This window comes from Symsagittifera roscoffensis, chromosome 6 (genome assembly GCF_963678635.1).
Source record: "Symsagittifera roscoffensis chromosome 6, txSymRosc1.1, whole genome shotgun sequence".
Classification (NCBI taxonomy): Eukaryota; Metazoa; Xenacoelomorpha; order Acoela; family Convolutidae; genus Symsagittifera; species Symsagittifera roscoffensis.
This window is the reverse complement of record NC_087067.1, coordinates 28,973,457-28,989,135: the sequence shown is the minus strand read 5'-3', so window position 1 is coordinate 28,989,135 and position 15,679 is coordinate 28,973,457. Positions and strand designations below refer to the sequence as shown.

The following is a 15,679-nucleotide window of genomic DNA, read 5'->3' as shown; positions in this document are numbered from 1 at the left end:
GCCAAAATTTTATCGTGATTATATCATCAGACTTAATTTTCTGAGAGATTTTACTAATTTTAACTGTAAATTAACTTAAAATTAAATTTAATTTTTTTATTTGTCTCATTTTCCAATTTCGAAACATGTCAGTTTTTTATTTCGAAAACTATTTGTTTTTGTATAATTTAAGGGTCATTTTTCTGCTCCTGAACTCATCACGCGTGTTTGTTCTCGGTCTCTTCTTCCAGATGTGAAGTGCTTCTAATGTCAGTGGCTTGACGTTGGTGGTAGCCTGGTCTATAACGTCACATGACAATCCGCGCTCGTGTCCTCATTTAAACTTTGCTTTAGATATTATCCTACAGGCGAGTCGTCTTTTTGATATTCGTCAATTCTAGTGGTTAGATAATGAAAATAGGTGGAGTTACTTCCACAACATGAAATCTTGTAAACCACTTTTAATTTTAGTTCACGCGAAAAAGAAAACTTTAAGGATGGCAGGCAGGTTATCAGCTTTCTGGTGTTGAAAACAATTGGTGCCTTGATTATGTTCAGCACCTTATTTGCAAATATCAGACTTTAATTGCCTCGGTACTGCAATACCATCATAGGTGGTTTGTCTGTGTTAACAATACTCGCTTCATGTAGGTCCTTCCAAGGGCCCTTGTTGACTTTTCAATTGATGAGTTTGTCAAGGGTCCATGAAACAATTTTATCAGCCAAAGATTCTGGGTATTGCTTGTCCACCCATTGATTTTTATCCTCACTGGACATATTCCAAGCGAGGTGCTTCTAAAAATTTGATGAATTGCTCCTTAAATTATTTTCATATCATAATTACTCCAATTCTTAGGTTTGATTACAAGAAAGTTTCGTAAAATGGGTAACAAAAATAAAAGACGTCCACGTTAACTTAAAAAAAAGGATTGTCCCTGTATCAGTACTTTTTTGACAACATCCACGCGTACGTTTTTACGTTTGTCCATGTTATATTTACAGACACTGAAGGTTTAATCAAAAAACTATTTCAGAAAATAAATCCTTCAAATTGTAATCTTTTTGCTCAATTAACAACTTGATGCTTTTCGGAACAAAATTAACCCAAAACTCTTCAAAAGTTGAAAATTTTGCCAGTTTCCGAAGCAGGAAAAAACTGAATGCACAAGGCACAATTCACAGACCATTATCTTTAAAAAAGGTGGTGTGTTAATTCATAGAAAAGAAACACTTAGCAATTAGTTTAAACACTTTCTTGACAAAACACGCTGTATTTTGCAAAAAACCAATTTGGATACAAAAATAACAGTCAATTGCTGATGCTGTATCGCAGGTTTTAGTTATCATAAGAGAAACAGTGGGGTCTAAAATGGACTCGCTATTGTTTTAATTGATCTCTCAAAAGCGTTTGAAACGGTTGAACAGAATTAATAAACTAACGGGCTAACGGACCACTGTTAAAATTAATGAAATCCTACTCATCAGACAGAGACCATTTTGTGATGGTGAGAAAAAAGGTCCAAAACAGAATTAACTAATTGGAGTTTCCACTTTTGTTAATTCTGGGACCATTTTAAACAATTTTGTATTTGAAAGACTTACCCAATGTATGTCAACACAGTAAGGTGATAATGTTCGCCTTTTCTTTTTCTCTCGAATAATTTTCTCTCAAAAAATTACAAAAAAATAAGTTATGTTTGTACAAAACACTCGAAGACACATTTATTAATTGAATTTTGATGAAACCAATTGAGTCAATTTTCACATCCAATACCTTTCCATCTATACGTATTTTTTTTCCTGCTTTCTGGACAAATGCCATTTAGATCTACCGTTTTTTTTTTTGCAAATTTTGGGAATCTTTTCCCTCGATACCTGTTCCAGCTTTTGCATCCAAAAATTTGCCAGTATGACTGCAGGAGAGGCTCCCATAGCCAAATCGTCCTTTTGTGTTTACCACCAATCATTGCACTTAAATAGCAAGACCTACAGCAAGGTTTAGGAAACTCTTCATAGTTTTGCGAGCAATGTCCGGAGGTTTCTCCTGCCATAAAGTTTTCTGAGTGCAACTTCGACAGCCTCTTTGTTTTGAGCAGTAGTGTTAAGTTTTTAAACTCTTAAAGATCATTACTCAATAGTATCATTTAACAAGACCATTATGCATAAAAGACAAACTTTATATAAGTATTTGAGAATTATCACGATTGTGACATTCGACCAAAATGACCGAAAATGCATATCAACAACGACTTTTTATTTGAAGCAGTTTGGCGGTAGAATTGACTGTTTTGGACGATTAACAGTGTTAATCATTCAATTGAACGTATTCGGAGAAGTCAATTTGGATCGAGGAATTTAATTTCAAATTTTCGAATTAGGTGTGCATGACACCTACCAATTTTATATTTCGCGTTAACTGAAGAAGCGCGAAAATTGGGACAACGATTTTCACTTAGACAAAAAGACGTGTGACTAATATAGCGAACGACAGAAATTTATTTCATGAATATTCGAAGAAGAGCGCTCCGAGTTGTAACGATTGTACATCTACAATCGTTACCGAGCAATTGCCGAGAATCCAGAGGGCTGTCGGGAGGATTTTACTACCCTTCCTGCTCGTCAAGAAGACAGATCTTCGTCCGGATTCAAGAACTATCAGATTCACTATCAGATAATTAGAAGCTGGGGGTTGAGGGAAAGGGTGGATCCATCTCCGATGGATATGATGATTTTTATCTACTGAACAATAGCAATATTATATAAGGAGTAGACCTGTTTCTAGGAGTGACCTCGTGGTCTGGGGATTTTGAGACCCAGCTATGAGCTCACTATTTCTGTATGTAACTAAGTTAATTTGCGCGGTTTGGCCGTTAGCCTTTAAGTTGTAACGACTTTGTCGACCCATTGTTAGTGAACCACACATTGAACTGGCTTGGTAGAGATGATCAAAAGCATGTGAAGCTCTCATAACACGCTAGCCAGTCGTTTTAGAACCTAGCTTAACTTTCTGGCGACTGTTACAGATCTCATCGATTGCTCTGATTTTCTATTTTTTCAGGACTATCTATGTAAATATTGTGAAAATGAATCGAATTCATTTTCTAAAGCCAACTGAATTGTATTATATTTCAGGACTATCTATGTAAATATTGTGAAAATGAATCGAATTCAATTTCTAAAGCCCACCGAATTGTATAATATTATTCAACAGAGATCACGCTATCCTTCCGTATCTGATAACAATTTCCTGTTAATATTAGGTAGTTAAAATTGAACACAAATCAAGGATATTTAAGAATGAATGTAAACCAAACATCTATGAAGTCTGTTCATTTTAGATGCTAGGTCAGCTGCTGAGTATGCCGAGTCCCATATTATAACGGCAAAGTTGGCCCCTCGCCAAGATGTAAGTTTTCATTTTTGGTTCGGTTTTTAAAAATTTGTTCTGCATATTTTATTTCCGCTCGTATTCTAACGACACCTAGTTGATTTTTGCGCTTAAAATTGGCAAACTTGATACAAATTGCATACTGAGCTCAATGGATTTGATTGGACGGGATTTAAGTTCAAATTGATGAGTACCTTTCAAGACGAAGAGCGTTATTCAAAGTTAACCTAAATTCAATTTTTTCTTTGAGTAATTGCTCACTGTATTTGTTTTAAACGTTTCCTCAAATTAAATAAGAAATCATGCGATAATTGCTAACAGTATTTTTTTTAAACGTTTCCTGAATATAAATAAAAAAACATACGGTCCGATGGACATAATCTCAGTTTCATATCGAGCCACGACGCTTACTATTTGTAAACGGGAAACACTAATTCACTCAAATTTTTGTTTTCTGAGTTTTGTGAGGAGTTTTGTGTTCGGGGGAGTTTTAGTTTTTCAGATAATTTTTTTTGTTTTTTTTTTTCAGGAAGTGTCAAATATGTTCACGATCAAATTTGATTTTTCGAGGTTTGAACTTTTGATTTCTTTTTAATTTAGTTGATTTATTTGGTTAAAAGGAAGGCAAACTGCACAATCGAACAGCAAAAGTGTTAAGTTCACGAAAAACGAGGTCCACTTCTAGTTTCGATTGTAGTATATAATTTTCAGATTTCCGAGCAGAAAAAAAAATCTTTCCATTGAAATTTTTTTCAAATTGAGATAATTTTATCCTAAATGTGCAAATATCAATTGTTTTTGAAATTCAAAGAACTTGAAGGCCATCTATTTGTTTTGAAAATTGAGTGTTGATTTTTTTTTCAAAAAAAAAACGAAGTATTTCTTCTGTTTCCTTGCGTTCGTTGACTCTTTTCCAACTGTCTGTTGGCTATTTTTTTCTTATTTTGTTCTCAGGTACCACAAAAATTTGTCGGAAGGGCTGACTGATGTATCATTTTGAAGCCCTTGCAGTCCTGATTCAGATCATATTAAAAAGTCCAAAAAATCCTCAGCTCAGAGAGAAACCAGTATAAATTTTTAATATTTTATCTAATTTCGAGCAAATAAAACGTGCGAGCAAGTATATAATACAGAATTAATAACCAAAAAATGTTCTGCAAATTTTTTTGTCGATTTATTTTTTGATTAAAACTTTTTCAAACTTGCGTATTGATTGTACTCTTACTATCGATTGTACTTAGTTTCTGGGTTTTCTTTCAGATCCGATCTAACGAAGAAAAAGCATCTCAATTTGCGAACAAAAATGCACCGCTATCCCTGTTTAATTTTGTTTTAGTCAGGTCCACTCGATTTTTGGTGCCTCAAAGTAATCGTGTAGGGGGTTGAGTGAGTTATCATGTTTAAGTGCTATTAGCCATTATTTCGATTCCAAAAAATGCAAAGAGTTGATTTGGAATTCGAAAAATACAAATTTATCAGGATTTTTCCGTCTTTCAGACTAATTTACACTTAGGATGGTTTTCGTGTTAATTTGACATAATTTATTAATATATTTCACATTAAGCAGATTTATATAATATTGAAAGAAATTAATTTTAAAAATATAAATTTACCAGTTGTCGCTGTTACGAATTGCGTTCGCCTGTTCTGCAGTGTTCGAAAATTAGATTCCGAATGATTTTTTATTGCAGATCGCGTTATCCGATCCACTAGATTTCTTGGTTAAGTTCTGATCTTACATATTATTCTGGATGGCTCTATCCTTTTCTTGAATGTCTCAAACACCAAATTCTTGGTTCATTGAAATAAAAATTCATCGGGAAAAGGCCAGCCGATATATAATTAGACCGAAAACGAGGAACGTATTAAGTCAGCCAAATAGTGTTTATGCTGTAACGAAAAGTTTTTTTGGCTGGTTTAACTGCGGCTGGTTATCTACCGCCTTCTTATGGAGTTGAAATTGATGTTGCGTTTGTAGGATGGACAATGGAAAGTTCCCTACGAGGCAGAGTTGGAGTGCAAGGAACACATTGTGGTCTATGATGGACACTCGAGATCAAGAGACGCGAGCGAAAGTGAAGATGAGTTGAATGCGATCCAGTTGGCCAAATTCTTAGTCGCACAAGGCAGCAAAAACCCAATACAAATCGCAGATGGTAAACACTTACACCCTCCCTCCTTACAATCGATTTGGAGTTAGAAAATAGTGGTTTTTCAGAAATACAGCTTTACGAACGGGACAGTGATATTTTAAAAAATATATGTATCAAAAAGTTTCCATTAAGACACTGAAGTATAAAATAGAAATTTTCCAAGCTACAATTTACATTGCCAAAATTTAAATTAATTCTAAATTAATCTACATTTAAAAAATTCGCGTTTCATTTCGTTTTTAGCGACTTTTTGTTGTGTTTTTAGAACCACTTTTGAGTGTGTTCTAGGGAGATTTTGAGGCTGAGTATCGCTCATGCTGTACTTGGATACATTGAAAACGCAACATCAAAAAATTAGATCCCGAAAAATATTTCCTACATGACTTTCAACACTCTGCGAAAGCCATATAGTTTGCTTGATGATCAACGAGAGAATTAGAATGCCCGCACTTTTGTGCTAAATATATATTTTTGGTCAATAATCTTAAAAAGACGTGGTCGAAAATAGAAACAGTTTTCAATCATTAGTGTCCGACACTTTTTTTTGCATCCAAAGTTTTCTGCGGTTTTTTCGTCTTTTATCTTCTGTGTGCTCATTGCTGGATTTTTGAACACCGAGGTTGTTCAGGGTCATTTAGACTATCCAAATGATTCGAAAAAAAGTTTGAATATTGAAGAAATAAAAAAAAGGATATGCTTCAGGTGGATACGAAGATTTTTCCAAGCTGTACCCATTTCTCAGAACTAAGAAGATACTCTACATGCCCAAGGTAAGTGTATATCTTTCTCCTATCGGCAGACGGCTGACAAAGGGCTATCATTGATGAGCCTAAGGATCATTCAAGATGCTCTAAAAATATCTGCATTTTTAAAATGTGGGTTCTGGACTTTAAATACTCAATTAATAATAAAACTTGAGTCATACCTGTCATACTCAAGTCATACCTGTATATCTTTCTCCTATCGGCAGACGGCTGACAAAGGGCTATCATTGATGAGCCTAAGGATCATTCAAGATGCTCTAAAAATATCTGCATTTTTAAATTGTGGGTTCTGGACTTTAAATACTCAATTAATAATAAAACTTGATTTGAAGTCAAAGACCTGTCAAATTTACTGGGTATTGTATATTTCTTCATCGAAAGTTTTCATAACCTGTTATTCGGTCATTTTCCCTCGTCAAATATAATAATTGACATTTAAAGTTGGTTGCCCTAACTATTTAAAGTTAGTTGCAACCAAGTATCACAGAAAATTATTGGAACTCCCAAATCAATTAGCGTGTTCGCAGTTTTTGATACCAGCAAAACAATAGCTCAGGACTATGTTCAATCAATGAGTTTTTAAACATGAATGCTTCGACTGTTTCGGTTCGGTCATTGGTGCAGGAGGTCAAGATTGACTGATCCGGGCTAGCTTAACGAAGCTGAACCGTCTAAAGATCGTCTATCTGATTTCTAATGGATGTGAAGTCAAGAGATGGGTTTACATACTCAATGGCCTAGAAAAATTATTTAAAACTAAATGAGCTACGTAAGAAGCTATCAGACTATTCATTGAATTATCGTCAAAGATAGTTAAAAGATTAAAAAGTGGCAGTTTTGTTCAAACGTGCAAAATGAAATGATTCGAGGTGCAATTTAACATTGAGTAGTTATGCTATAACATGTTATATCTCATAACTTAGCAGCCTTGATTTCAGCATCGAGATGAATCGAGCTACGACGCAAGTAGAGTAGGTCCTGCCTTGGCCTCGCTGGCTAAGCAGGGTCCAATTGGCGACTGGAGGTCTCGCCAGTTTTACAAGAACACTCTAGTAACAATTGTCTTTCAGTCTCTTTAGATCTACAAACTGTTATTCTATTTTTCTTTTTTTTAGATTAATGCTCAATGAAATAGTAAAACATGAAAGAAATCGAAAATTAGTTTCGGTCGAGAGCCATAAAAAACTTCTCTGATAGCGAGATGGTAAAAGGCAATTTAAGTAAAAGTAGCGTTGTCAGTTCTCAAAATGTACAACAATTCAACCCTTCTAGTTTTCATTTGGCCTAGCTTCATTTTGATCCGAGGAGACCTCTAAAGGGTCCTCTACAAAATCCTATCAATGAAAACTGCATTTTTCTAATGATCGTGTGTGATAGAAGTTCATAATGTTTGAGGAGCTGGACGTGATTGTGACATATCCGACTGAGATCATACCTGGACAGTTGTACATGGGCAGTGTGGAGCAGGCTCTGAACAAGCGAATCCAGAAGGACCTCAAAGTGAGAGCACATGTCGCTGTCACGAACGAAAACGAGACATAGTGAGTAGCACGTAGCACTGTTTAGGTTTCACTCAGTCCCAAACTTCTGCATAATTGGCGAGTTTTGAGAATATCGTTTGAGGCAAAACTGAGTTTGAGGCGTTCAAAAGAATCTTTAACATATTTGAGTGCTTGCCTGTTTTTTGGGTGTGTATGCTAAGTACAACTTTACTGCTGTGTTTGAATCGCAACAAATTTGTTTCTGATATTTTCACTGATTTAAGAATTCTGTTTAATGCTTTGACGCAGTTCTCTAATGAAGTTGTTTCTGTCTCTTTTCAGTTTTGCCACCGATTCGGATAAATTGTGTCGAGTTGGGATAGAAGACGAAGTTGGAAGCGATCTACTCTCGTGTCTCGACGCTGTCTGCAAGTTTATTGGTGAGAACTATCAAGCCTTTCATTGAACTGATTAATTGCAAACAGTTCAAATGAACTAATGTCAGAATTATTATTTTATAAGGTATTCCTGATGGCCGAATATTGTGGCCTCAGAAAATCACAAAGCTCAGGGGCAGATCTAGGTTTTTCTCGAGGGGAGGGGGGTGTGATCTTTTTGCAGTTTGTAGAAAATTTTAACCAAATTTGTGTTTTTTTTTGCGCGCGCTCTCCTTCAAAATTAGTATCTCGATTTTAGGAAAGATTTTAGGGTTGGTGGGCATAAAATGGACGGCATAAGATATTACCAAAGGATGGACCCTTTAGTTGGTGAGAAGGTCAAATCCCTGAGAACAGCAAAATTTTTTGGACAAAATCTTTGTTTCTGAGTTGCATCTGTTCGTCCTATCGTTATTACACTAGCCGGCATGCGAGCGTAGTGTATTAGTATGAACCTTCTTTCCCCCAATCTAACTCGCAAATAAAAGTGCTCATTTGGTGGCTCTTTTGCTTTAGTTACGATCTGTAGCATTAGAAATATCATAGCATCTGTTGTCTGCTTTATTTGTAGCTAGTGGTTGACGATTGTTAATTGTGCGTAGCTGAGAGATTAGCGCGTGAGATATTTAATCTGTTCTTCGGAGGTTTGAATCCGTAGCGTGGCAAAGTCGTTCAGGCTTATTTCTACTTTTTTCTTTCTTATTTCATTTTATTGAGCTGCTTTTTGACGCGCAGCTTCGACTCTGTGTCACTGGTTCCATCAAAATAAATTTTCAACAGACAGGTAACTCAAACAAGGTTAGCTGGGCTACTGTGCACATAGCACAGAATATTCCGACTATAAAAATACATTTTTTTAAACCTAATAATGTCGTTTTTTCTCTGGGCTGATAAAATTATGAACGAAAAATTAGAAATTAGGCATATTCGGCAAGCATAGTATAAAAACCAGTTGGAAAACAGTTTTGGTAGAAGAAAAACTTACTTAAAATAGTTAAAGAATTTTTTTTATTCCCAAAATGGCGCTTAAAACTCCAAAAACTAATATGATTTGAGATTTTTGTTTTAACAATTTTTTCGGTTTTGAAAAACTCCCCTCCATGAGCAGCTACGCCCAAAATTTTTTTAACCTAAATTTATGGTCCTCGGAATAGTGAATTTAATTGTCTTTTTTTGACCGTTTTTTTTAAATCTTTTTTGACTTTTGTCGAAAACTAGCCTCATAAACCTGAGTTTGTGGCTTCAATGGAGATAAAGGGCGTTGTTAAGCTCCCATGTCACAGCGGTCACTCACAAATTTTTTGATATCCTCAGAAAAGTCGATTTTTTGTGCGTTTTTTTAAACTTAATGAATTTTACCGAAAAATACCTTCCCATATCTGGAATTTTGATTTCAATTCAAAAAACGGGTTTTGAGAAGCCCATATGCATACCCGAATACGCCCAATTTCTTTGACCCAAAAAGTTTTGGCCCTCGGAAAAGTCAAAATTTTTATATTTTTCGACGAATTTTTGACTTTTCTCGAGAAATACCTTGCCAAACTGGGTTTTTGGGTTCAGTCAAAATTGCAGGTTGGGTGAATTTCTTCTGCATAAGCGGCTTATCCCTTTTTCTTCGAAAACAAAAAGATATGATTCTTGGCTATGATTCTCCAATGAAGTAACTGGAAATGGCGCGAAGTAACATGACTGATTTTTAAGATTCACTTGTCGGATCCAATTTTTCAGTTTTTTCTGCGGAATAAAAAAGTTATCTATTGACCCAATGTTCAGAAAAGATTCGTTTTATCCTAAAAGCTTTAATTTGACTTAATTTTTCTGAGTTTCGAAAGTCGAATAATAGCAAAAACAGTGTCAATTTGTTTTCGGTGTCCCTGCGTTCATCGAGACTTTTCAAACTGTCTGTTGATTTAATATTATATTCAATCTGGTAAATTTTTTTCTAGATGATCGATTGGAAAATTCTGACGTCGTGTTGATCTATTCTGACCTGGGCATCAGTCGCAACAGTGCAGTGGCACTAGCATACCTTGTGTACAAAGAGAAATGCACGCTCCGAGTATGAACAAATGAATTGCACTTTTTAATTTTTATCTCAATAAGGCGGTTAACCTAATCGAATAATTTAAATGGTTTTTTAGGTGAACGATCCAAATTTGTAGAAATTGTCGAAATTATGAAAAAATAGTGAGATGCTTACACTTGATTAGTAGAAATCAAACATATGGCCAAAATAGTTAGATAGGATCTTGTTAACTATTACCCCACCCCTAAGAATCCCCCATAAAGAAAGAATTGAACAGTTAAGCTTATGCGAATTTTGTACGTTGTTAATTATTTCCTCCCCTATTGGGTTGTTAAACAGATCTAAGCTAAGTTCTTTATTGATTTGTTTGTTTTTTCAGGAGGCGTGGAAAGCTGTGCTCAAGTGTCAGAAAAGCACTCGACCGAATAGAGGCTTCATTAAGCAACTATCCCAGTGGGAGGAGAAAGTACTTGGAGAGAGAAAAACAGACATAGAAGATCCCGCTTTCTAAATCAGATGTCATTCTTCTACCTCTGAACTTGGAACAATTATTCTAAGTAGACCAGCTTTAAGTACAAAGATACAAATCACTAAAAACCCGAGAAGAGTCTGGTCTGTTTCAAGAACTGAAGTCTAATGTGAATAGTTCACTTATATAGTACTGTAAAAATTTGTATGTAAATAGCTGCATAATATGTACATAAATGAATTCATCGAATTAGACTTTTTCAAACTTTTTTTGCATTAGTTTGGATAGTTTGAAAAACAACATTTGACAGACTTAATTGTGATGCATTTTAAATCTAAGTATGAACGCAATTGAGGAGTAATCGGATTTGTGCTTGTCGTCCTTTAAGTGCATAATGAAGACCAAACCTTTTACTTCATAGTAATTTAAACTACGTTTAGGTTTGGATAAACGGCAGAACATTGAAGAGCTGAAAACTTGTCCGGCGCGAATAGATGATAGTTTTTTGATTATTCTGCTTCACTAGCGTATATTTGGTTACCTTTTTTTCAAAAATCATGCTTACATGTCTTATCAACAAGTCTTATCGCTTGACTTCTGTTCCCGTGATGATCAAAGTTGAAGTTATTTGTAAACCAGGAAGGTAAAAACAAACTTAAGAAAATGAATCCAATCAATATATTTTGTAGATGAGTCGAACATGTTCGAAGAAACATCGAATTCTATTTATTCGTTTTTGGAGCTCACGCTTGCAAGTAGCAAGCTGTATCAAACCGCAGTTTTTAGACCGTGGAGTCGGGACAATTTTTTTTTCAGTTTCCACAGAATCTTTTGTAGAAGTAAAATAAACTTTCAAACGCATTTTCAATGCTCAATACTTTTTTTCCCGTAAGCAACTTTTCCTACAAATCTTGCTTCATTTTTTGTTCCTGAACAACTTTTAGATTCCTTCCCGTTTGACCTAGAAGTAAGGCCGGCGACTTTGCGTCCTGAAGTACTTCGGACTTTCGTTTGTCTGATCAAGCTTTGTCGGCTTAGTTTTCCGATCACAGATTTTTTTGTGCTCCAAAAACTTTCCTTGTAGTTGCAAGTGAGAGTGTTGTTCATTGTACTTTTAGGGAGACTTGAAAATACAGTTTTTTTATAATTTTTTTTGGCTCAAGTGGTGTCTGCTCAAAGATTGTTGTCTTAGTTACTACATCACAGACTTTTTTTGTTCTCTAAGCAAATTTCATTGTAGTTGATTTCAATTTTTTTCGAAACTTACGAAAATTTATTTCTTGAAACGCAATTTTTTCATTTTCTTTACTTTTTTGTATGTTTGCGTTGTATAGCAATTGGTGCGAAGCTTTGCTTCGCCTGTGTAACTGTGCAGCTAATTAGGTTAAATATTTTTTTTGTAAAACTTACTGTTTTTGAAGAGTTTTTTTAAATTATGCAATAATTTTTTTTATCTGTTCATTTTCCTAGTAGTCATAAAAAGCAATGATTAAAGCCGTATGCCTCAAAATAATCGAAGTCGTTTTTCTGCTTGAAAAAATTGAAACCAAAACTGAGTGTAAATGATATTATTTTTTTGATTTTGTGAAATGCGATTTTTTTTTCTATATTTGTCGGAGAACGTGTCGTTAATACTTCTGTTAGTGATTGGAAAGTCTGGAAGATACCTTCAGATAACTTTTTTGTTCCAATTTTTGGAAAAACATAACTTTTTATTCGAGTTAGTTTTATTTTTTCATTTTTTGACGCAAAATCAGGTACCACAAATAATCAATTAAATTTGTCCAGTGATATATTATTTTAAAAGGCTTGAGTCTTCATTCAAACGACAAGAAAAAATTGACAACGACGGTCTAGTCTTTCAAAGAACCAACAGTCTTTCAAAGAGTTGCCTCAGTATTGGTAGAACGGGTTTAAAATTTTTGGTTGCTAGTCCTAATTCGAGCAAATAAAGCGAGAGAGCTGGCTTACAATACGTTATTTTAATAATATAAAAGCCACAGTAGCCTAAATTAAGCCGTGAAACCTCAAGTAAGCTCGAGTAAAGTTAGGTTTTTGAGATTGTAGCACCCATCGGATTCAAAAACTAAAAAAATCTAAAAAAACGGTTAATTTTTCCGTTTTATTTGTATTTGCTGATTTTATTTGGCTGATTTTACTATATCTGTCGAATATTTTTTTGTTCAGTTCTTGATTTCATCGCGCAGAAAAAGCGACACTACTTAAAAAAAATGCTGTATTTTTCTTAACTATGATCGGATTTTGTACTACTGTCCTTATTTTTCGATTCTTTTGTTCTATTAGTTTTTTTCTCGTAAAATATAAAAAAAACTAATAAACAAATAAATATGAAAAACACGTGAAAAATGTGAAGGTTATAATTTAGGACCGCGTGTATCTCTTTAGTTTTCTAATGAAATGTCCTTTTCTGGTTTTATTGTGGATCTTGCCAAAAAAAATTTAAGTTTTGTTAATCTTCATGATTGAAATTGAGGCAGATCTTTGGACTGTTTCATCCGTCTGCAATATATATAAATATTTAAGTCGCCTCTGGAATTTTTGATAGGCGATTTTTTGTAGTTGTTTCAATTTTCACCCTGCAATTGGATTACACTTATTATCTTAAATGGTGCAAATTTCACCCTGCAATTGGATTACACTTATTATCTCAAATTGTGCAAACTTGAATTGTGCAAAATTGAAATCAAATTTCATTGTAGTTGATTTCAATTTTTTTCGAAACTTACGAAAATTTATTTCTTGAAACACAATTTTTTCATTTTCTTTACTTTTTTGTATGTTTGCGTTGTATAGCAATTGGTGCGAAGCTTTGCTTCGCCTGTGTAACTGTGCAGCTAATTAGGTTAAATATTTTTTTTGTAAAACTTACTGTTTTTGAAGAGTTTTTTTAAATTATGCAATAATTTTTTTTATCTGTTCAGTTTCCTAGTAGTCATAAAAAGCAATGATTAAAGCCGTATGCCTCAAATTATTCGAAGTCGTTTTTCTGCTTGAAAAAATTGAAACCAAAATTGAGTGTAAATGATATTATTTTTTTGATTTTGTGAAATGCGATTTTTTTTTCTATATTTGTCGGAGAACGTGTCGTTAATACTTCTGTTGGTGATTGGAAAGTCTGGAAGATACCTTCAGATAACTTTTTTGTTCCATATTTTGGAAAAACATAACTTTTTATTCGAGTTAGTTTTATTTTTTCATTTTTTGACGCAAAATCAGGTACCACAAATAATCAATTAAATTTGTCCAGTGATATATTATTTTAAAAGGCTTGAGTCTTCATTCAAACGACAAGAAAAAATTGACAACGACGGTCTAGTCTTTCAAAGAACCAACAGTCTTTCAAAGAGTTGCCTCAGTATTGGTAGAACGGGTTTAAAATTTTTGGTTGCTAGTCCTAATTCGAGCAAATAAAGCGAGAGAGCTGGCTTACAATACGTTATTTTAATAATATAAAAGCCACAGTAGCCTAAATTAAGCCGTGAAACCTCAAGTAAGCTCGAGTAAAGTTAGGTTTTTGAGATTGTAGCGCCCATCGGATTCAAAAACTAAAAAAATCTAAAAAAACGGTTAATTTTTTCGTTTTATTTGTATTTGCTGATTTTATTTGGCTGATTTTACTATATCTGTCGAATATTTTTTTGTTCAGTTCTTGATTTCATCGCGCAGAAAAAGCGACACTACTTAAAAAAAATGCTGTATTTTTCTTAACTATGATCGGATTTTGTACTACTGTCCTTATTTTTCGATTCTTTTGTTCTATTAGTTTTTTTCTCGTAAAATATAAAAAAAACTAATAAACAAATAAATATGAAAAACACGTGAAAAATGTGAAGGTTATAATTTAGGACCGCGTGTATCTCTTTAGTTTTCTAATGAAATGTCCTTTTCTGGTTTTATTGTGGATCTTGCCAAAAAAGATTTAAGTTTTGTTAATCTTCATGATTGAAATTGAGGCAGATCTTTGGACTGTTTCATCCGTCTGCAATATATATAAATATTTAAGTCGCCTCTGGAATTTTTGATAGGCGATTTTTTGTAGTTGTTTCAATTTTCACCCTGCAATTGGATTACACTTATTATCTTAAATGGTGCAAATTTCACCCTGCAATTGGATTACACTTATTATCTCAAATTGTGCAAACTTTCGCCGCGTTGCTCCATGAAATATTTAAATCGTGGTTTTATCTGATCAAAAAAAATAGAAAAAACCCTGTTTTTTATTGATTTCTTCGCCTGGAGTAAAATAGTCAATTATTTTTGTTTTGCTTACACCGGAGCTTTGTATATAATCTCACGTCTAATTTGGTGTAACTAACTGCGTTGCCCCTGTGCAAACAAGTAAAAACCACTTTTTTTTTACCCTTTCAATAAGCAAGGGTGTTGAAACAGGGCACTAGATTTTTTTGGAGTGAAGAATTTTGTTCACAGAATGAACAGATGATAAATGTGAAAAATACTAATTTAATAGCATGATTGGAATGTACTGTTTGCATTTGTTGAAAGTGAACGCAGTCAGTTGCAAATCAATTATTATCTGTGCTGGAATAAGTCGGTCGTTTTAGGCGCCAAAATTGGTCGGCCTTGTTTCTGTCGGCTTCTTTTTCTACTGTTTTTTAAATTTTTTATTTATTGATATCAAATGATAACAGTATAAATCTAACAAAAAAGCTAAAAAAGACTATTTTTAAAGCTTTTTGATAAAATTTACAAAATAAACATGAAAATTATTTTTTTAAGAAATTTTTTAAAAACTATTTTCTTTCGATGTTTCATTTAAAAAACATGATTTGGTTTTAGTTCGTTTAATAATTTTGATGACGACCTTTGTTGTCAAATTGTAGTAAACATTCAACCGTGACAAATTTTTTAAGTGCGTGTTCGCGTTGTATTTATCTTATCTGTCTTCAAAATTTAATTTTTGTAGGATGGTTGCTATTATACCAACTCGATTTGTTCAAAAA

At 33.8% G+C, this 15,679-nt stretch overlaps 1 protein-coding gene across 1 annotated transcript; it reads left to right on the top strand.

The window, feature by feature from the left end:
- The first annotated feature begins 3,081 nt into the window (after nucleotides 1–3,081).
- On the top strand, nucleotides 3,082–10,966 carry LOC134848079 (serine/threonine/tyrosine-interacting-like protein 1). The gene is made up of 8 exons (XM_063865420.1): nucleotides 3,082–3,239; nucleotides 3,318–3,385; nucleotides 5,346–5,523; nucleotides 6,223–6,290; nucleotides 7,680–7,825; nucleotides 8,108–8,205; nucleotides 10,149–10,261; nucleotides 10,608–10,966. Exons 1-8 carry the CDS (start codon nucleotides 3,137–3,139, stop codon nucleotides 10,737–10,739), a joined length of 906 nt encoding a protein of 301 aa, XP_063721490.1. The 5' UTR covers nucleotides 3,082–3,136; the 3' UTR covers nucleotides 10,740–10,966.
- Nucleotides 10,967–15,679: the final 4,713 nt, after the last annotated feature.

Coding starts and splice junctions, on each gene's coding strand:
- LOC134848079 (XM_063865420.1), top strand. CDS start 3,137: ATGAATCGAATTCAATTTCTAAAGCCCACCGAATTGTATAATATTATT. Junction 3,386..5,345: donor AGTTGGCCCCTCGCCAAGAT/GTAAGTTTTCAT, acceptor TTGCGTTTGTAG/GATGGACAATGGAAAGTTCC. Junction 7,826..8,107: donor ACGAACGAAAACGAGACATA/GTGAGTAGCACG, acceptor GTCTCTTTTCAG/TTTTGCCACCGATTCGGATA.